General features: G+C 32.9%; 1 protein-coding gene across 2 annotated transcripts in view; it reads left to right on the forward strand.

The window, feature by feature from the left end:
* The window catches only part of Eip74EF (Ecdysone-induced protein E74), a 735,282-nt gene that overhangs the window by 652,879 nt on the left and 59,637 nt on the right, over nt 1-22,766 (forward strand). For both annotated transcript variants that reach the window (XM_072534493.1, XM_072534494.1), the window contains one exon: nt 19,245-19,367. In XM_072534493.1, coding sequence (XP_072390594.1) covers nt 19,245-19,367 — 123 coding nt within the window. The remainder of the gene's footprint in view (nt 1-19,244; nt 19,368-22,766) is intronic.

Raw genomic sequence — 22,766 nt, forward strand, 5'->3', positions numbered from 1 at the left:
AAAAGTACTCTTCACAAATGTAATTCTTATAATTTTCCATTTTACAGCTCGTATTAATTTCGCCACATTTTAATTTTATATCCTAATACTCCCAACTCAAGAATTTCATCACTTGCCGTGTTATCAAAAAATTCAAATTAAAATTGTGCAAGCAGTTTTATATGATTCAAAGGTTTATCTCGATGGTACGCAACCCGTCCGGCGTAAACCAGCACGCACAATAACCGGAAGTACCGGAAATAGACGCTAAGTGATGTAACAAAACAATTGATCGCTTATTTTTGACGGAAATCCTAATCGAGTTAACCTTGGAGCGGCTACCGCACGTCACTTTCACTGCAACGAGCATTTTGGCAAGCCGGCAATTGTTTTATAATATGGAGGTCGAAGTCAAAGCTGGCTATGAAATGGAGGTGTATTTAGCGTCTGTCTCACTCTATACTGACCCAAATTCATCTCATTACTACAAAGTAGAATGCAAAAAATATCTTAAAGGTGGTTATATAAGAACGTCTTAAGAAATCGTAAATCACAGAGAATCGGGTTTTTTTTGGGTTAATGTGTTTGCAATTTTTAAAGATTATTTTAATAGTTGCTTCGTTCCAATTAAATTAAGTAATATAGTGTTAAAACTCCCACAAGAGCCGTCTAATAAACAAACAATTATCCTGTAAAATAACGAAGTACAAATCTTAACGGCTCTTTTTTTATGGTCCTCTTTCCAAAATCAGTTCAATCTTGACACGAAACGTAGTCAAAAATTGTATTCCATGAGAATTGTATAACTTTTTTTGTGTCCTTCATTATTTAACAACAATTATGATTATGAAGTTTCTTTTTTTTTTCCGGGACACCGATGAATTTATAAGACTAAGAATTGAAGGGTAAAGAAGTAGAAGGGTATTATCATGCGAAGTTATCCATGTCTTTTTAGTCACGATAATATCTGCCAAGCAAGTAATTAGGAAACGGAAGTGAGGCTTCCGTTTATTAATAGTGATGTATATGTGCATGTTTACATTAAGATGAGTTAAAAAGGAATGGGCTGCACAATTGAGAATACTTTGTCCACTATATTTTAGAGACCACAGACCAGCAAATATGTCTTAAGTTAGTCAAATCAATAATGTATTCAATGGGAAATCAAACAGTGCTCTTGAGCTTTGTAATTCTAGACAGAATTGTAGTACAAACTAGAGAAAAATGTACTAAAATGGAAGGATGAAATAGAGCAATGTTCAAAATTTTAAAAACTGTAGTTTTTAGCCTGTAAAGAAGGTTATGCTTAAAGCTATATAAAGAAAAAATACGCTACACCTGGCAACAAAAGCAGAAATATAAAGAATATACTTAGTTGAATGAGTCTGGTGGAACCAAATCCAAGAGTTATTGCACATACAAATCTGAATTGAAGTAGTCAACTTCTTATTGATTACAAAATGAAGGTTGAACATGCGATGCATCCTCGAAAACCTACTTTTGCAACTTACCCCTTGGATCGAATCAAGAATTTAAAAAAAATGATCCTTGGGTTTTGTGCTGTCCATCTATTTGTCCGTCCGTGGCTTGTATGTAAAATTTTATATAATATATAGAATAAGTATATTAAGTTTTAATTGTTGCATAATATTTACGATAGGGATTTTCTTACACAATTAGAATAATTTTCACAATTATTGTAAAACCCAACTTAATAAAATGATTCTTCGTAATATATTACCTAAATTATTGTAGGAAAACCCGCATATCGTAAAATAAAATATAGTTCTTGAAAATTATATTGGTGTAAAATTACATATCTAACCTTTTAGGGTCGTATCTACAAAATTTATTTTAGCCTGCCTCTGGGCCTGAAAGTAACAGGGGTAGATCCAAAAATGTCATTATGTAACGAGGCAAAAAATACGAAAAGTAGCTGAGAGCTATTTGTTCGCGAAATATTGTATACTCGATGTATCTGGTATATTTTTTACGCCTAGAAGCAACGGTTTGAAATGTAGAATCTTCCTTTTTTTTGTAGAATTGTTTTAAAAATACTACATTATGTCAATAAAAGTAAACCCGCAATATATCAAGTAGTCTGATTTCCTCATTTATTTATATACACGTTAAATCAGATCTTATTTGAGTGTCCCCTGATAAATTTGAATCAACGTTGAGACGACTAGACGTTTAAGCTATATCTGCAAAGTTACAGTTTAAAAAAATACTAGTTTTTGGCAGACTGAAATATAAATAAGGAAATATTAAATAGAACTAAAATAAATCAAGAAAATAAGGAAATTGAAAGAAAATACAAGTATTTTTATAAAACATTAGTTAAGCCAATAATAGAGTATGATATTAAAACTGTAAAATAAAAAAAATACTGAAATAATAGCTAATGATGTAACGACCTTCGCGTCGTAAGTCAGATTAATCTTAACCCACTGATGACTCGTCGCCGCGATAGTTATCCTGCTCAATACACGAGAAATCGCAAGTTCGGACATTTGGTTGACACACTTACTAGAGCGGGCAATGCTGCGAAGCTACCACCAGCCTTGGTAAAGGTGGAAACGATATGTCTTGGGTGTTTCGAGAGTCGAAAGGCTCAAAATAATGTAACTTTACTAGGTAATCGTAGTTTGCTTCTGTGGAATCTATCCTGGTCCATATATCAGATAATTAGACGGTCGAACGTGGGTATTATAATATTTTCGATAATGCAGTTCGGAATTGTCTGTAGATACCTGGCAAGCTGCTATCTATTGAAACTCGGCCCTCAACTTGATGGGCTCGTCTTGTCGGTTATTAGATCCTCCTATTAGATCTGACTCGAAAAAGCGGAAACTAAAATTAAAATATGCTATAACTTAATAAAAAAACAACTTTATTCAGTAAAATATAGACATAAGCAGAATTATCAAGATAATTTACAAATAAAAAACGACAAGGAAGAGAAAAAATCGAGATCTAGGAAATGAAAGACTGGATGGAAAAAAATTAACAAGTTATGGAAAGAAAACAAATGTGTTCATTAAAATGAACATTAGTAGAAAACTGATCAAATTATTCTACAAATCGAACACCGTAAGGAAAAGAACAAAATGAAGAGTTAGAAAATAAAAGAATGATGTAAAAATGGCCAGGTATGTGATGAGAAGAATTTTAAAATCAGTAAAGAAATAAGAAATCACCCCACCAATGCCGTCCAAGGTGCACCACGTGACTTTCTCTAAACGAAGATAATTTGCAGAGCAACTACCTGTATGTTCAATCAATCAATGGCAACAGTATTTATTATATTAGCACACATTGCGATTTTGAAAAAGTATCACACGATTATGCAATCATAGTGGCATAGTAATAAATTCTTTACATGTTTTTTGCTGGCAAGCAAAAACTCAGTTTATTTACTATTTTTACTCGTCCCCATTTTCTAATTTTTAATGTTTCAAAATCTCGGAAGCTGATTTTCTAGGAGATCGAGATATTTTTTCATTTAAGCGAAAATTACACCACACGTCAACAACTATATTTACTGCACTTGCCCTGTTGTCAAATCGCACTCAAAATGGAGATTTTTATTCCAAGATTTTATTCTTCTAAATTTTTTACTTTACCCTTTCGCTTGACAGCAACAAATTTCTTATAAATTAAAACTCTATCGCTGTTTTGTTGGAGTGTCAACACTTTATATTATATTCCTATATTTCCTTCAACACATCATTCCGTGTTACCTATTACCTTATTTACGCTAACATTTGAGACTTTCACCTTGCGAATAAATTTAATAAAGTGTATAGGTGATGAAAATGTCAGCTTGAGGCTCATTTCGTTAAGAATTGATATCCCCCATATTCCTGAAATATTTAAAAGGCGGCAACGCTGTGGCTTGTTTAATGAATTTTTAAAGCGATTTGATGAGTGTTACAAGGTTGACTCCTCGCATCATTTTGAAACTTGTGTGAGATTTTTGTTACGAAATTATATGGGAAATGTCAGAATAACTAGGACAACAGCTTTGCAAAATAAAATTTATCTTTTAGGTAATCGGAACCATTATCAGGCAAAGAGATAATTAAAACAACAGTATTTTATTGATTTTAATTAGATGTGCTTTTGTTTTGACGTAAAGTTACAAGCTTTCAGTTATAGAATTTGATGTGGGTTTGCAAGTACATTTTTTAAGCAATTTCATTATAAAGGAAAAATGTATGCTTACACTGAGAGAAGCATATAAAGATATCGTCTTTCCATAGATACTCCTTCTATTCTTCTGTAAATTTAAGTGAAATACTGAATGAGAAACAAATTATCTATGATGGATATTAGCGAGTATTGTGAAAATAGATGGAGATGCATGCAGTAAAGCTAGAGCAGGGTGGATAAGTAATAATAGAAAAAGTAATAAAAAAATAAACACTCGAATGTGTGCTGCAGAATTGAGAATGCTATAGATGGATGAATGAAGTAAGCAAAGACCTATTGAAACATGGCTAGACAAGATATCCCTGGTGGAGGATTAATATCAGTGTGACTCAAGATAGAACCTTGATAAATAGGTAGAGAAATTTTATTAGGTGCCTAATTAAATCGAACCTGCATGAAGATAAAGGCAAAGCGAATGATAAATCTCATCAGCGAATATCACTTGTTTTATTTTTTTCGTTGTCTATTGAGACCTATTTACTATCATTGAGTGTTATGTATAACAGGACAATCCATTGTTTCCTTATTTTCTTCTGCACTTCAAGGATTAGGCTTGCAGCCTGATCCGTCTTCGTTCCAGTAATCTTCTAGGCCCTCCCATATCTCTTCTTCCTTGTGGTATTCCTTAACTACTTCTTGGACTAATCTGTTTCTTTATACTTTAGAATATTATTAAATATAACTCACTGTGACAAACATTATGTAATATATTTATGGAGGTATTATTTAGAAAATTTATAGTTTACCAAATTTTATCATCTAATTCAAAACATAGGTTTTATTAACCCCTTCAGTTTTGCAACATTGGTTTTATCTCAGTGACTATTTTTTAAGATATTATTATTATTATCGTGGTAATTGGACTTATATAAGATTAATATTATGAATATTAAACTTTCTTTTCCCTGTATTAAAAAATATTTATATTTCAATGTCAATGACTCTGATTTTTTGCGAAATTTGCGTAAGAAGTGCGAGAAACGTAAATTGTGAATTATATCCGCTTTTAGAAGTAAGGTCGAATCTTATCACATCCTAATATGATTCTAACTAGAAAGTAATTAAAGATATTCTAATTAGACTGTGAACATAGAAATTCATCCACCAAAAACGTACAAAATCAATAAAATACTTAGCTTGGTATACGTAAGCACGTGTTATGAATATTTGGGTATTTTCTAAACATTTATACATCACCCATATCAAATTGAAAACATATAAACGTTAGGATTAATTTATTATTTATGTAATAAATGTTTTGAATGTGATTTCTGTTATTGGTAAACTTGAGCAATTGCGAATTGGGGATCTATTTGCAATTTTTCACCACACGTGGAGATTATTTTTTCCACGAGTTTATAATTAAAAAAAAGTTTTGTGATAAGTTTATCTATCGTAGATGTGTTCAGACTGGATAATTATCAACACTAACATTAAATTTTATAGTTTCAGGTGGTAAATAGTGTAATTTGTTTAAAAATTTACATCGGACAAATAGGAAGGGGTATTTATAAACGCATATTAGAACACGATATAGTCTTTTAATCCAAAAAGGCAGATTTCCTATGAACACTTATACTTCATATAAACACTCTACTTAAAAAATAGTGATCTAAGTTATCTGTCAAAAATTATTCAGAGAAAAACATGTAGAGAAATGAGGAGAAAGAGAGTAAATGATCGTTTTGGAGTGTAATTTTTCTCGTCACGACGGACTTGCTTAAAAATTTGAATTTAGGTTCCTCTTACCCTTTACTTCACTTTTGGACTTGAGCCCAGAGTTGCTTTTAATTGTCGTTTTAATATATCGAAAAAATATTAATGGCTAAAGTGGAGCTTATAAAAAAAACAAAATAAATGGTGTATTTATGAAGTCTATAGACCCAGTAGAAACAGAGTTGTAGCTTATGAAAAGTAGGTTCTTATTTGTCATATTCCAAATCGAATATTTCCATACGAAATAACCAAAAAATGAAGCAATTTTCAGGAAAGACTCATCAAAACTTTTTTTGTGTTTAAAAAAGCTTTATTTTAGATTTTTAAAAAAAGTTCCAAGCATCAAAACTAAGCGAATTACGCTCAAAATAAAGTTGGTCCCATTTTTTGATAAAAAATTGTGGAAATCACCCCGTAATGAGCACCCCAAATGAAATGAGCACGTTACCGCTTTATTGTTTATATGATCTGTAAGTTTGACCAGTTCAAAGCGCTTATTTAAAAAAAATTGGTTTCTAAGTAAAAAAAACATTTAATTTGAAAAAAATGCATTTTTTTACATTTTTTTTAATTATAATTATAAAATAACAGGGGTAGTTTTCACCCCTAAAAAATAAAAAGCAACCAACGGCACAAGTCCAAAAGTAAAGTGGAGGGGAAGTAGTACCTAAATCCAAATGTTCATGCAATTATAATGCAATAACAGTCTATTGCATTTACCTTGATAAATACCATGAGGATTATTTTTTAATACGGATGTCCTTCCAATGTTTTTATGTGGCCATACAATGTTTTTAACAACTTTTTATTAAACTGATGATGGAATGATTTAATACCGAAAAGATCTTCTTTAAAATAAAAATTTTTTAAGCTTTTAATAAGCATTTTTTATACCTTAATACACACGAACACCACGTGCTTTGTATTCAACAGGTATACTAGCCACTCCTGGATATCTCCACTTCATGGTTTGTTCCAGTTTCACCTTTAAGTTTAAGCAATTCTTGGTCGTTCTGTGTAAGTGACCACGTTTCTGAACCGTGTGTTAACACTGGCCTAATTAGTGTTTTATATATGGTAACTTTAATTTTTCTGGGTAGTTTTGGGGCCATCTGTTTCCTCAAGCCATAATAGCACTTATTGGCAAGCACTATTCTTCTTTTAATTTTTTCGCTGACATTGTTGTCTTTGATCAGCAGCGAGCCCAGGTAGACGAAGGTGTCCACACCTTCCAGTTCCAGATCATCAATTAATAGTCCAGGTATCTGGTTGCCTGATCTAGTACAATACCTATACTTGGTTTTCTGTGCGTTTATTTTTAAACCCATTTTGCAGAGATTTTGTGGACCTAGCAATAATGTCTATTTCATCTGCATATCCGACCACTTGTACAGATTTATTAAAGATGGTGCCATTCGTATTAATATGGCACTCTCGAATTACTTTTTCTAGTGCAAGGTTAAATAAGAGACACGACAGTCCATCTCCTTGTCTCAGTCCATTTTTACAATGGAAGGGTCTTGAAAAGTCGTTATACACTCTCTACGCCTGTGAGTGACAGTACTAGTAAATATGAAATTGAAATCATAACCCACCGCTTTCGATAAGAATCATGTATAATCAACTGATACTAACCGTTCCACTATAACTGTATATCACTGCATAAACTTGTAGGTTTCAAGGTTCTTGGATCACTTGATCTAGTTGGGGTTGTCTCAATTTTTTTGATATTCAAACTTTTTTTACGTCAGTTTTTAAGATTGTCTTTTTTTATCTGTACTTAACTCTGATCTTTCTCTGGCATTAAGAGTTATAGCGAGGTACTTTTTTCTATGGTCCAGCAAGAAGGCTAAATGAATATATTTACAAATGGTATGTTTTTTAAATAAATTTTGTAGTCAGGAATAATAGATGTGATCGTATATGTTTATACGTATAAATTACACAACTCGATATGTCTGAAAGGTTCAAATATGTACTTATTTAATGTATAAAAACGCTTTCGTTTACATTGTCCATCACGTTAACCAAAAAAACAAAATAATAAAAAGGAGAGCTTTATTGCATACTTTTCCAGGAATCTGCTGGTCGATACGGCTAGACTTTCCTAGGTCAACGTTCACGTTTCGCTTTTTGAGGTTATGCACCTATTTTGCATGTTAGACTGCGCTTATTCATCACTCGGTTTTGTTTTTGTTCTCACCGGTACTTGTTATTTGGCGCATTTTATCTTTTATCGCAGCGAAAGATATGAAACGAAATTTACGTCGGAGTGCTCGCTATGCATAAAATTATGTATAGATTGTTGACAAATAGCAGATGTTTTCGGTGGGTTTATATTCGAGCTTTTTAATGATTGTTTTCATTCGTCAATGAAATTTAAATGTTGGTTCATAAATAAAACAGGAAATCGCATAATTATACTGTTTTTGAAGGTGCAATAGGGTCAATGAATTTTGTTTTCCGTATGTTTATGGCACTTTTACAAATCTGAAAATCATTTATGCCTTTATTGCCATTAAAATTTCATAGAACCTCTACAAACTTAAGGTGTAACTTGATATATAAACTCCTTTTGCGTTTTTATGTTATGACGATCAATTATTGTCCTCCCATCTTATATGAAGTTTATGTTTTTGATCTTATCTTATTTATATGACTAATCTGTCTCCATTCAGTCTGGTTAACTTTTTCTTTAGTTATATCGACTTTATTTTATTGTATCTTATCCCATTCACTTTTATAACTTGGTGATCCTGGAGGTTATTTCCATCGCTGTTATCTTGGATTCGCATGTTACTATTTTGGTTTTATAGCCGGCTAGCTATATTTAGAAATAGTTCGTTAAGTGAATATGCTAGATATAGATTGTTATTGTCGATAACATTATTTCTCTTAACAAAATCATGTTTACAGTAAAAAAAAATCATTTTAGATTTACTATTACTTTGTTTCGGGAGTTTACCATGTCCCGAAATCCGAAACCTGATCTGTATTTCAAATTTTTGTCGTCTTCACAAATTAACATTTTTTAAATTTATTCTTTTCCCGAACAATAATGCATATTCATGCTTCTATCGAGTAATTCCTTCGTAATGTAAAAAAACCATAATACAACTGGAAATTTTATTGAAAAAAGGTTCTCCAATATTAATTAACATCAACAAGTAGTAGACACCGTAAGAGCAGTCACGTTTTTGTCCTTGGCAAATTTTACTAGAATGAATAGATACGTTGGTCTAGATATTAATTTTGCACAAGTAAATTATATTGAACAAGTGTCAATTAATTGGGTTAATCAAATAATAAACTATCGAGAAAATAGCCGACAAGACAAACTTGCGTATATGCTTATTCAGCTACAGTGTGGTGACAGGTAAGAATACGAATTCACATATCAGTTCAAAAGCATAGGCGTCGCTGTTGAAAATTAATAAATAAAACTATTAATAATAAATTGTAACCATAACTTGGATAAAAAAGAACAAAAACGACTGGAACACAAAACAAAGATACTTTTCTTCTTCTTCTTGTGGTCTGCTCTATTATCGTGCATTGGCTATCAAATTGGCTATACTAATTTTGTTGACGGCAGCTTAAAAAAGGGATCTAGAGCTAGAGGATCTATTAAATACGGAGATATATGTTAGATAAGGATACTTATAGAGTCGACAGACTCATAGACTGTCACCGTTGCTGTTTAACATTGTTGGACAAACTTATGGACAAATGGGAAAATACACTGCGTGAAGAAAACCACTGGAAACCATTTACACTCGGAACCACTATAACTAACCTTCACATAACTTACCTTGTGTTTGCAGATGATATAGTAATAGTAGCTGAAGACGAACAGGCAGCAATGATACAGATTGAAACACTAAATGTTCTTAGAAGGAGTGAAATACATAATGTAAAACGCATTCCCTAAAATAATAAAAAAAAAACAAAAAAAAAAACGAATATATTATATTTTGCAAAATCTCAGTCAAGGAAAAATGTTGAACACCAACCGTAAGACAGCAAAAACATTATCCAATTAAAAAACTAGCTCCAACGTGTCATCATCATCATCAGTACCGCGACAACCGTTTGTGGGTCTTGGCCAATTCTAAGATCTTCCTCTATTACGATCTATTACGGGCTTTACGCCTCTAGTTGAAGATTTTTAGGACTTAAACCTGCTCCATATATACATATAAGCCTGGATCTTCCTTTTGATGTTCTTCTCGTTGGTGCCTGCTTATAATTTTCTTGAGGGCTAGATCTTTCTGCATCCGTTCTACGCGACCCATTTTATAACAGGAATGTGAATAAAAGAGGGAGGCATGCTCACAGAACAGAAGGAAATACGGATGAATGGACGAATTTCTTCCTTAACTTCAGCATGTAGATGTATGAAAAAAACTAAACCGAAGAAGTTTATGAGACTTAAGATTGGAATAATTACATATAACCAAGTGAATGAATTTGATAATATTCACTTCTGTCTGTCGTCCTATTAAACCGTTGTTTACTCGTTAATTACGGGTGCTTTATTCAAACATATTAATTATAAACTGTTTTTGAAAGCTGTCTGCTATAAATCGGTCGTATTGTAACCAATTGTCTCATTGGTCATTGCTCAGTTTATTCATAATACCCATTCCACAAATCTGGAACCCAGCACGAGACTGTATTAGTGTATTGGATGATACCATATGTTTTTGGAATCATGCAAATATGGTTGACTATTTCAGCTTCTGCCACATAGTTTGCAGATTAAGTCTCCACGAAATGGCCCCATTTTCACTTGACTGGCGCATGACCAGTCAGGAAGCTTACTGCTTGTTTTCCACAGTACTTTAGCCTTGTTTGCGCATGTCTTGTCAACATACATTTTGCCATATGATTGTCTGAGTATACTACTTTCCAAGTAAGAGGATACTCCTCTATTTTTAATGTGTTTATTGTACGATTTAAGTTTTTTACTTTTTGCTACCATTGCAAAATCACTATTTGTTGTACCAACACGAGAATCTCGTATTGTATATCTCTCCTTATCTAAAACAACAAACAATAATACTGTGTTTATTTGAACTTTTGTTTGAAACTATTACACAATATATCCAAATTTTGATCGTGATCGTTAATTACATTTGAATGGTAGACTGTAAGTAACGCATACTTATCGCGAGGTAATAATTAACGCCTAGAGCCTAGAAGACACAATTAACAGTGATGGATGAGAATTGTGTACTAAAATACACATCAAACTAAAAAAGTTTTTAAAAATAATATATTCGTATACCTTCAACTATGTGCGAAAACCTTCGTACTGGATATTAACAATAAAACACGTATAAAAATAAATTACTAAGAAAGCGAAAGCATTATTCAAATTTTTCTCGTTCGCCACTGATAATCGCGTACAACACAGGTAGGTATTTTATTTTTTTCAGTACTTGCCGGCCTTAACCTACATACGACTCAACTTTAAGCAAGTCGTACTTACATAATATGTTTCTAGTACGAAATACCAACTTCCTTTATAAGGTAGATTTTTTAACCTCATTACAGAATTTATGCGTATGTACGCCATACATCAAAAACAAGCCGGTGACGGCGATCATTCGTGACTATCTCTTTCTCTTTCTTTCCAGCTGAGATAACTTTCGATCTCTTTAATAAGGGGATAAAAATAATGTCCCTAATAGTAACAAAAAGTAGATAAGGACAAACTAAAATCATAGATATGGTTTATAATTTAAGAATTTGATAAAAGAGTAGGAGAAAAACAGAAGTTTTTCTCCCTTTTTTGCTGTTTTCTATCGGTCCCCTGAGTCTTCCCTTATTCTTCATCTTTTTTTTTATTGCTTGCAGATAAGATTATAATAATATAATATTGTAAGATTATATTAGTTAGCACGGAATTAAGCTAGAAAATATAATTTGTCTACGCGACAGTAAGATACTAAAAAAAATGGCAACAAAATTGGGAGCAAAAGTTGAATTATTAATCTGCACAGTGGCGTAGGTATTACGCCTACGTCAAATAATTCAATAACAATTAAAATTAAGCAGTAGATTTTAAATCTACAAGATATCTTAATATCATCAAGCTTGATTTTATGTATTCAAGATTAAATGTCAAGTTTAAAATATCAACTCGTTGACAAAGTTCATTATAAAAGGTATCATAAAATAGGCATATAAAAAAAGTTGGTAATAAATAACTATATTCTACATTAAAAACAGTTTATTTAAATTACTGACTAATTTACTCAACTTCACTATTACCACTGGTACCACTCGTATCTTCTGCATTTGTAATTAACTTGTTGATTGTTGGTGTATACTTCAAATATTCGTTTTATACCCCAATTACATGACTTATTACCTTTTTCCAGATTTTCGCTGAAGTTTGGAATTGTTGTCCAATTAACTGACGAGAATTTCGGAGCGACGATTCTTCTTATATTTCTTTTTAGTTAAACCCATATTAGCTCAATTGGGTTTATAATACTAAATTAAAGAGGCACGGTATGCCCATTATTACTGGCACAATTATCACCAACATATTCCTTTTGATATTTTTTACGATGAGTAACTTCTAACAACAGCTTGTCAATATACGAATCTTCAAAATCTTCTTATCCTTATGGCAGTCTAAAGACGCATCTTTACTTTTTTGGCTGCTATAAATACTGAATCGTTCATACATTCATTTCGTTTACCGTATTGTAAAATAATAATAATCCGCTGTCGTTTATTGGAAGGTGCTGTATTTGAACATTTTGTATTTATTATTTGTCCAGCTTTTTTTCAGTGTCACGAGTATGAAACCACGTCTCATCTAAATATACAATGTTTTGTTTCATTTTTTGTACTCTTTTATATTTATTATACACTACCGAGCATAAAATTAGGGTCAACCCGTAATTAGAATTTATTTTAGAAATTATTATTCTGTTTTAACTATTTTCGGTTGTAACATAGTTTACTAATGGATTTCTTGAAAAAAAAATTGTTGTCGTTGTAGTTTCGACAAGCGTTTGAGATAAAAAGGGCCCCTTAGCCTAATTTCTAAAAACCGTTATCAGCACAGTTTTTGTTTCTATGGTTTTAACGTCAATTGTAAATTGTTTGTGTATTGTTATCACTGTCAGTGTATTGCAATGAGCATAAATTCTGTTGTGGCGGCAAGAATTGTGGCGGCGTTAAAAGATGGCCACGGTCAGCGCGAAACTGCGAGAAACGTTGGTGTAAGTCTCTCGAGTGTGCAACGAGTATGGCAACGGTACGAAGAGACCGGTCTGCTTACTCGAAGACCTGGTTCAGGTTGAGGCAGGATTACAACAGCTAGAGATGACCGCTTTGTCGTTTCTATTGCTTTGAGAAACCGAACGGTCACGGTTCTCTTCGAAATCATCTGCAAGAAGTAAGAAATGTAAACATAAGTGAATGGACAGTTAGGAGACGACTTCATGCTGCTGGTTTATCTTCTCGAACTAGAGTAACTGGACCGCCGCTTTCCCGTGAACACCGAATTGCCAGATTGAATTTTGCACGAGAACACTTGGCTTGGACAATGCAGGATTGGAGTCGTGTATTGTTTTCCGATGAATCGAGATTCTGTCTTACGGGCTCAGACAAACGTGTAAGAAGAGTGTGGCGACGTCCAGGCGAGAGGTATGCTCAAGCATGTGTTGCCGAGCGTCTTCCATTTGGTGGAGGGTCAGTTATGGCATGGGGAGGCATATCGTTTGATGCTTGCACGGAGTTAGTCTTTATCGAGAATGGGACATTGACAGCGCATAGGTACCTGACACAGATTCTGGAAGACCATGTTTTACCGTTTATGGTTATTCTTGGAGACGACGCAACATTTATGCATGATAATGCACGGCCCCACACTGCTAGGATAGTTACTGAGTCTCTTGACGAGGTTCAAATCGCACGATTTGTTTGGCCTGCTCGCAGTCCAGATATCAATCCCATAGAACATGTTTGAGATGAGATGAAGAGACGTTTACGGAGTCATGTGCCGGCCTCCAGAAATTCGAGGGAGCTTCGCGACATATTGGTGCAAGAATGGAATAATCTTCCGCAGAATGTGATCCAAAATCTGATCCAAAGCATGCCTCGTCGTTTGCAAGCTGTTATCACTGCCAGAGGAGGGAATACTCGCTACTGAAGTTCTTAAAATTTCTTTTTTTCAACAAAAAGCACATCAAATTAAAATTGTCCCTTTTCAATATTTAGTATATCAAAGGAAAATTCTTCATTTGCATTATTTTTAATAAACTTTAAACGACAAAAACGTTGTTTTCTTAAAGCAATCCGTTAGTAAACTATGTTACAACCGAAAATAGTTAAAACAGAATAATAATTTCTAAAATAAATTCAAATTACGGGGTGACCCTAATTTTATGCTCGGTAGTGTATAATCGTTTCTTAACGAAATCATTTTATTGCGTTCCATAAGCGCCTGGTGCCTATCTATGGTTTTATACTTAAAATAATTAGCTTTGAGAATCAATCGAAGTATTGTTGCTGAACAATAAAGGCTTTCAATAGTTGGAAAATTATTCGCTGTGTACATTTCGTATATTGTTCTGGTCACACATACTAGTACCCAACGGATAAAGTGCTTGTACATTTAGTTTTTTTAACACCGTCAAATAATCGCCGTCTACACAAATTCTAGACACTCAAGCAGCAATTGTACCAGGCTCGTTCTTACAAGAAATGTCACGTATTTATTTGATTGTTACTTAGCAGTCAATTGTCCCCGGTAAATTTATAATTTAACTACAAAATAAAACACGTGCCAACTATATCAAGTGCTTCTCTTATGAAAATATTATCTTTAATCCCTTTTTTCTATTGTAATAGATTATTTGATTTTTGTTTCTAAATTGCATAAAAAATCACTAAATATTTACTTCTTTTTTAATAATTAGACCAATTTTTATTTGTACAAGCCTTGTATATTTCCCAGAATTTAAAATGTTCTAAATCAACATATTTATTCTCAACTATTTATCTCGTATTTACACATAAAAGTAAATCACACGAATACACTTTACGCGTTGGCCTATTTAACCAAATCCATCCTAATAAAATCATCTGTCATGTTTGGTTAGTTTCTCACTATAAATATTCAAAATAACGGAAACAATTTGCTATATTTACCAACAATAAAGATTACAGAAATATCGAGGTTAATGATACATTGTAACAAAAATGCTGTGTATACCTTTTGTTTTCCGAGTCCGAAATTATATCATGTCTTACATAATGGTACACAAACAAGTGATGTACTGGTAGTAGTACTAATAGTTTGTGAGATCTCGCTTAAAAACAAACTTATCTTTATTTATGCTGTCGTTGTTTACAATACTTGCCTTCCTTATTTATCAGTAGGTACGTTTAATGAGGCGCGTACACAGTCCGAAATTTATAGAAAAAATATTTATCATCTCCCTTCAGTGTGTCATGTCTTTCATTTTTAAGATTAGAACTTTTCCAAATATTTCTATTGATGTTTCCGCTATTGTTAACACTTCATTAAGGTGATCATTGCTTTCAGATAAATAATGGCCGTCCCACAATTCACGCAATATTTGAATTTGCCGCCATTTGTTCAGTAAAATTTGAACACAAAAAAAAAGTTTGACAGCTGACACTTAAGGGTTAATAAAAATGGACGCTGCACGAGAGAACAAAGTATTTTCGTTGTTGAACAATATTATAAAAATAATGAAAGTCTGGCGAAAATTTCGTACAAAATATTGTGGGAATATTGATTTAACTTCCACAACTGTGAAGAAAGTAATTGAAAAATTCCGGGTGACTGGATCAATTGGTGATGCTAAACACACCAGTTGTAAAAAAACAAGTCGTTCAAATGTCAATATCTAACCAATGCGTGAGAGTATTGGTGAAAGTCAAGGAATATCAATTCGGCGTGGTGGATAAGAATTCTTAAATTCAAGAAGTTCTGTTCAGCGTATACTCACTGAAGATCTGCGTATCCATCATGCTTACAAAATTCAATTGATACAAGAACTGAAGCCTAATGACCATGCACAGCGAAGATATGTCGTTGAGTGGATTATTGAATATCAACAAGTGTTGGCTCTGTTAATGATCAAAATCGCCGCATTTGGGGTTCTGTGAACCCATATGTGATTGTGGAAGAAATGCATTCACAACGTGTAACTGTTTGGTGTCGATTTTGGGCTCGGGGCGTCATTGGAAAATAATTGAAAATGAGGCTGGTCAAGCAGTGACTATTACTGACTGACAAGTGGTTTCAACAAGACAGTGCCACCAGCTGTGAAACAATTCAATTACTGCATGAGGCATTTCCTGGTCCTTCCTGTACTTTCTCGTTTCGGAGATCAGAATTGGCCCCTAGATTGTATGATATAACACCATTGTATTTCTTTTTATGGGGTTTTTTCAAGTCAAAGGTCTACGCCAGCAAGTCTACAACCACCCGTGCATCGAAGGAAGAAATTCAACGCTCCATCAACGAAATTCAGCCACATTTATGTAAAATAGTCATTTTTAAACATACAAAATTTTTCTCTTTTTGGCAAGAGTGCGTGTGTTCAAAAAATGCAATGTAAAGAAAAAACAGTGTTTTTATTCGTTTAAAATCTTCCAGGTTCTAGACAAGCTTATTCTTCCAAGTGACATTTTTTATGGTTCTTTCATTTCATATTTTGCTATCCTTATTTATATTGCTTCTGGTATATTGTAAACTTGTTAATATTATTTCTTCACATCTTTTTTTATTGCTATTTTTTTATACACTAGAATTAATGCCCTAATTCCATATTCATCTGCTTTTTTTCCCATCAGTAATCTTTCCAAAAAGTTTCGTTCGTTCAATAACAATATCCTCATCTTTTTTAGTACTTTTCCTTTTTCGTACACAGAGTAACTTTCTTTTTCCGATTCAATTTACTATCACTTAATTATGAAGAAAAATAATAAATTTTACGGTGCTTCCCAGCGACCTCAAATACCATTGTACTTTTCCTATTTCTCCGACATTTTCGAACGACTAAAAGAAGTCTGTATTTATTGAAATTCAACCGGAAACTGAGCTTTTCCTTGACCCAAAAAGTTTCCATTTCATTCTATAGACTATGGTCGATACACGCTATTACCACACATTCTACACAGTAGTGTACCAGCCCAACTATCGGCTGTCTAGAAGTATAATTTAACCTTAAACGTGAATACTAAATCTTAATCATAAAAAATATTTTTAACCGTACATTTTGAGTTATATGAGTAAGAACACAATGGCATCAGGCATAGTTTCTTTTTTTTACTACTTATTATTTACTTATTGCTTTTACTCTCTGCTGCAACTGCACTCATAACTTTATTTGCCACTTATGTTATACATACTTTCATTTGTTTTTCTTCAGCTGCTTTCTCCTTTTCGAAGTTCCACTACCATTATAGCTATTTTGATACATCTGCACTTACTTTACTTTATTAGATTACTTTATTGGAGCGGCAGCTAAGTTACTCTCTTTTCGCAGCCATGATGTTTTTCTTTCCTTACATTTCTTTTTCTCACAGTATTTCATATGAAGGTATTTTTGTTATAATTCCTTTTAAAGGTTCTCGAGTTCTCTCTGCTATAACATAATCAGTTTTTTATGTTTTTCGTTCTTCCCGATGATCATTGTGTCTTCCACCATTATGACTTCTTCCATCTTTTTCGAATACAATTCTAGTACATACCTTTTAAATTTAGTAATATTTCCTCCTTGATAATGTTAATTTTATTATTGAATCATGTATTCTTTGCTAATTTACAGTTATAGCTGACTTCAATGTCGATTTCATTTGTCAGATGAATTTTGGACGTTCGCAAAAAACTTAAAGCATTTTAGTATTTACTTTAAGATGATCTAAGATGAATTCGTCATCTCCATAGAATGGGACTCTTTTATGGAGAGTTAAGTTAAAAATTCTTTAGCAGATAGCCTGAAACAGTCAACAATATCTTGCATGACTGACAGGCACTCGATCGCCGTCGGCAAAGCCTTTTGGAAACTACTGTTACTACTGTTGTTACGTTTTTCTGTGGTTTCAGAGATTAAGTGAAGTTCAACGTGGTTTAACTAACTTTATTTAACTCCAAAAACTCGCTAATTATATATATACATATCACAAATTCTAATTACAATTCGCACTGATATCGCTTACGAAACAATTCGCCAATACTAATAATCAACGTTCGCTTCACCGGGCTTATATAAGGAGAACTAAATGTTCTGGAACCGCTTTACCAGGCGACGAGAATATCCCCCCATCGATAGAAACGGTGTGTGGAATATTTTCGTAAAGAGAGAATTATTGCCTTCGTTAAAGCGCAGGGCTGCAATTGGGGTATGTGACATAACACTATGATAACTAGATGTGCACTAGGCCAATTGGCAGCAATATGACCGGTTTAAAATACAACTGCTTCCGAAAACCGTCATTACCATTGTCAACTTTTATAAGGGAAGGGACATTTAACAATGTACAAAGTGCTAAGATTATAAAGACGATCACGGATCAAATTACAAGCTTATTAAAAAACTATTTAGAAAATCATAGCTTCTGAAGAAGATTGCAAATTTTAAAACAAATTTCCCAAAAAAATAGAAATTTTATGAAGTATTTTCTTGAATTTTTAGATTTCTTTGTTAATTATCTGGAATATTACAAGCCGGATCTGTTTTTACCCAACAATTTATACAATAGCAAGCGACTGTGATCATCGAGGTGTATTTCACTGGAGTGTTTATAATAATCAGGACACTTCTTCAAAAGTTTCGAAACATTACGTGGGAAACATTGAGATCTCTTATATAATTTATGTAATCAATATACCTTTTTTTTATAGTCTATCAGTAGGTCAGTAGCTATGACCGTGAAAAAATACGTATATATCGGTTCTGAACATGAAAGAATTTTAAGTTAAATTATTTTTATTTATTTTGAATGATATATTATTACTATTGAAATATCATTTTGCACTTAATTGACGAGCTGCTCGATTTTATGCTCACAGCGTTGCCTCGGTCGGCGTATAAATAGTCGAAAATAGGGAAATTTATTAGCAAATTTTTTTCCATGGTGAAAATGAAAACGGATGGTTTCCAACGGAAAAGTGTCTCCTGATATTTCTATAGCCTTTTTTCTTTTTAACTTTCGTTTAACATATTACTCCTGAGAACCAGATGTTACTAATTTGACATTTTGTACGTAAAAATACATACTTAATCATTAACCAAAATTACGTTAGATTTACCCTTTTTTTTTCTTTTCAGTTGATAAGGAACAAAACAACTATAATCAACTCCACCAACTACTGTCACGACAAAGGACCGACCTGCAACATCCTAGTTTATGCGAATATGGAAGACGAAAATCTGTTTACCCAACTACAACTGGTACGTAACTGCTTTTAACACGAACATCTAAATATTAACACTGCCACATCTCCTTTCGAGCCTACATAACAGGCTTGTGCGTAATTTTTGGGGAAATCTTTCGAAATACACAATCCTTAAATCCATACGGGTAGTGTGTACATTGAAACCGTATATTTTGGTCATTGGGGCTTGAGAGTTGACACAATACGGGGTAATACAATGCGTACAGCTGTCCTCAAAGCCTCAATTCAAATGAGACAACCCTTTGAAGTTGCACAACAAAAATATTAAGTCGCACCTTTTTGTTTGAACAAGGAAGAATGCCACAAGATCAATATTGTTTCTTTGAATGTATGTAGATAATCTTATTTCATCTGAGACCTTAAGAAGTCTTACATTTTTATAAAGTCGTTTCGTGTGGTTAAAGTTATGAGCTTTGACAATAATAGCTTTTACAGCGTTTAATTTCTGTTACGAAATCGGTTAATCAATCGTCTGCTTATATAAAACATGATAAAAATTGAAATTAAGAAATCAATGTCTTAAAAACTTTAAAAATGTTTATGTTTTAATTTTTTATGTTTAACTCCATTCAATTATTATTCTCTTAAGTTCGTTTTTTATAATATTAAAACATTTTGATAAAAAAACTAAATTTCTATGGAATACAAGTTATTTCTTTAAATTGGTTCCAATTTTACTTGAGGAATAGGATATAACTAGTTAGAGCAAATGATACTGACTCTGGTCACAAAAGCATTGTAGGTAGAGTACCACAAGGTTCAGTATTGGGTCCTCTACTTTTCGATAGAGTCCTCTACGATGAATTTTTTTTTCTTTTTGCTGATGATACCAGTATCACCTGGAGAAATTAATATTGCAACTCTTCATGCAACTATAACTTCTGATCTACTTAAAATAAAAACCTGGTCAGACTCTAATTTACTCTCTTTTAAGTGGATAAGACAGTAGCATTATCGTATAAAGCAGCTCTTCAACCCTGCTTCTTAATAACAGCCAGATCAATATCGTTGATTCTGTAAAATTTCTTGGTATTTTTATAGATAGCAACCTTGAATGGTCCCTTCATATCGATTTGTTAAGTAAGAAACTCGTCTCAGCCTGCTATGCAATAAGATCTGTTTTAAAGGAAATCAATTTAGCATCTTCCAAAATAACATATTTTTCTTTGTTCGAATCTCATCTTCGATATGGCCTTCCTTTTTGGGGTTCTAGTATAGCTGTCCAATTGGTGTTATTTTTAAATTACAAAAAAGAGCAATACGGTATCTTTTTGGTCTCAGTAGAATAACACATTGCAGAAGCTACTTCAAAAATCACGGGATTTTAACTCTTCCCTCCTTATATATTGTAGAAACTGTTTGCTTAATTCGTAAACACCTACATGTTTTTCTAGCAAGACCTAATTATGACTACTCCACCAGAAATTCAACATTTGATGTTTAATTACCGATTCCGTCCACTGAGTTAGTAAAGAAATCTACCAATCAACCATCTCCCTTTACAACTTAAATCTACAACATCTTTCCGCAAGTTCCGTAAAATGACAAAAGCCTATATATCTAAAAGACCATATTATTCAATAGAAGAGTTTCTTAACAAATAACTATGAAATTACAGTATGTCTATGTACAAGTAACCAAAGTAGGTATTATTAGTAAGGTTTTATTAAGCAATTTGCAATTTATTTAAATTTTGCAATAGATTGTGTATTTTATTATCTTTTATTTTGTGATATTGACGATTTATGTAATTTTAGTAAATTTTAAATTACTATTGTTATTTTTCTGACTTATTGTAAGCTTTGTCCATAAAATTATATCCATATTTCTATAAAAATCAAAGCTTACGCGTGAGCTTGCTACATAGCAACTCCCCTATATTTCGATCTGACATTTTATGTTAATGGTGAAAAAATTGTCCCAACGTGAAAGTTTGTCTTGTGCTTATACAACTACAAACGGGACCGACAGTTTAAGGTCTTCTGGAAGTATTTTATTGGTAGCAATTATTATACTTTTTGTTTGCTTGTGTTTTTTTCCAAAAAGAAACATCGTCAACCATTATTTTCAAGAAAAATCAACTCATTACATTAGATTGAGTATGTAGAATTCTTTAAATATTTACTTGAACTTTGCCAACTTTTTTAACGGCTACCATCTCTCCGACCCAGTTTCCATTCTTTTCTATTTAAAGCACCATCCTCTGTCAAGTTTCTTGTCGTCATAGCCTCATTTACTTCATCTCTCCAACTTCGGTGTGGTCGACTTCTTTTCCTTCATTCTGCAGGTATCCATTCCGAGATTTCCTGGACCAACTATCCTCTGTCATTCTCTTAACATGGCCAAACCAAGTGAATTGTCTTCTTACAATCTCTTTTTGTATATTTTTATCCATATCCATTTTTATCCATATGTAAAATGATTGAACAGAAAGGAAAAGTAGTTTTCTATGGAGCTGTGGTCAAATTTATGAAGTACCATTACTAAATAGGGATCCCATTGGTGAAATATAAAAAAAATTTCCGTTAAAAGTTAAAAAACTTCGAAAGTTCTTCAAAAAAGATCTAAAAGACAGCCCATTAGACTCAACAAAAAATACATCAAAACATTTTGTTCGTGGTACATGTAAGTACCCGACCACTGGATGGAGTTGAAGGGGCAGACAGAATATTCTGTCGCCGGTAGTTCAACTTTTTCCAGGGCCTTTTTACAAGCAGCTAATGGAGCAAGTGCATCGAGTGCACTGAGCTAGTTTACGAGCTACCTTCAATGTTGTTATTTAGATAGTTACATTTATTTTGGCAATCACTGTTCTTCTTCTTGAGTACTTGTTTAGCTTTTTTATTCATTTGCTTGTACTCTTCTACTGTTAGTCCGCATCTGTTTTCAATGAACTCTTTGTACTTTTCTTTCTTTTGCTTAATCATTTCTTTTTATCAGAATTTTTATGTTTTCTTACTAGGCCTTCTTCTTTTTTGCAGTGTATAAACTCTCACATAAGCTTTTCTATCTTTTTATCATCATTTTGACTATAGCAACTGGAGGGACTGTTTTCTGAATTAAATATTAAACCTGGGAGCTTTCGTGACTTGTGTTACTGTGTAGAGCCCCATGTCCATTACTGAACCTGTCAAGCCTCATGGAGAATTTCAATTGATTCTGAAATATCTAGACTAATTTGATGACATTTGCTTGCTGGTAATAGTATAGTTTATGTATAATTCTTTCTCAAAGTCTATCATCAACCAGCCTCAAAAGTCCACTGCTGAACATAGGTCTCTTGTTCCGCGTGTTTCCAACCCCGTCCATCTTGTGTCACTCTCATCTAGTCTATAAAGCACATGTATACAAGATGAATGACATCTCTACACCTCTGAACCAGTACTTGCATGTA

The sequence above is a fragment of the Diabrotica undecimpunctata genome, chromosome 6, assembly GCF_040954645.1.
Source record: "Diabrotica undecimpunctata isolate CICGRU chromosome 6, icDiaUnde3, whole genome shotgun sequence".
In the NCBI taxonomy this organism is placed as follows: Eukaryota; Metazoa; Arthropoda; class Insecta; order Coleoptera; family Chrysomelidae; genus Diabrotica; species Diabrotica undecimpunctata.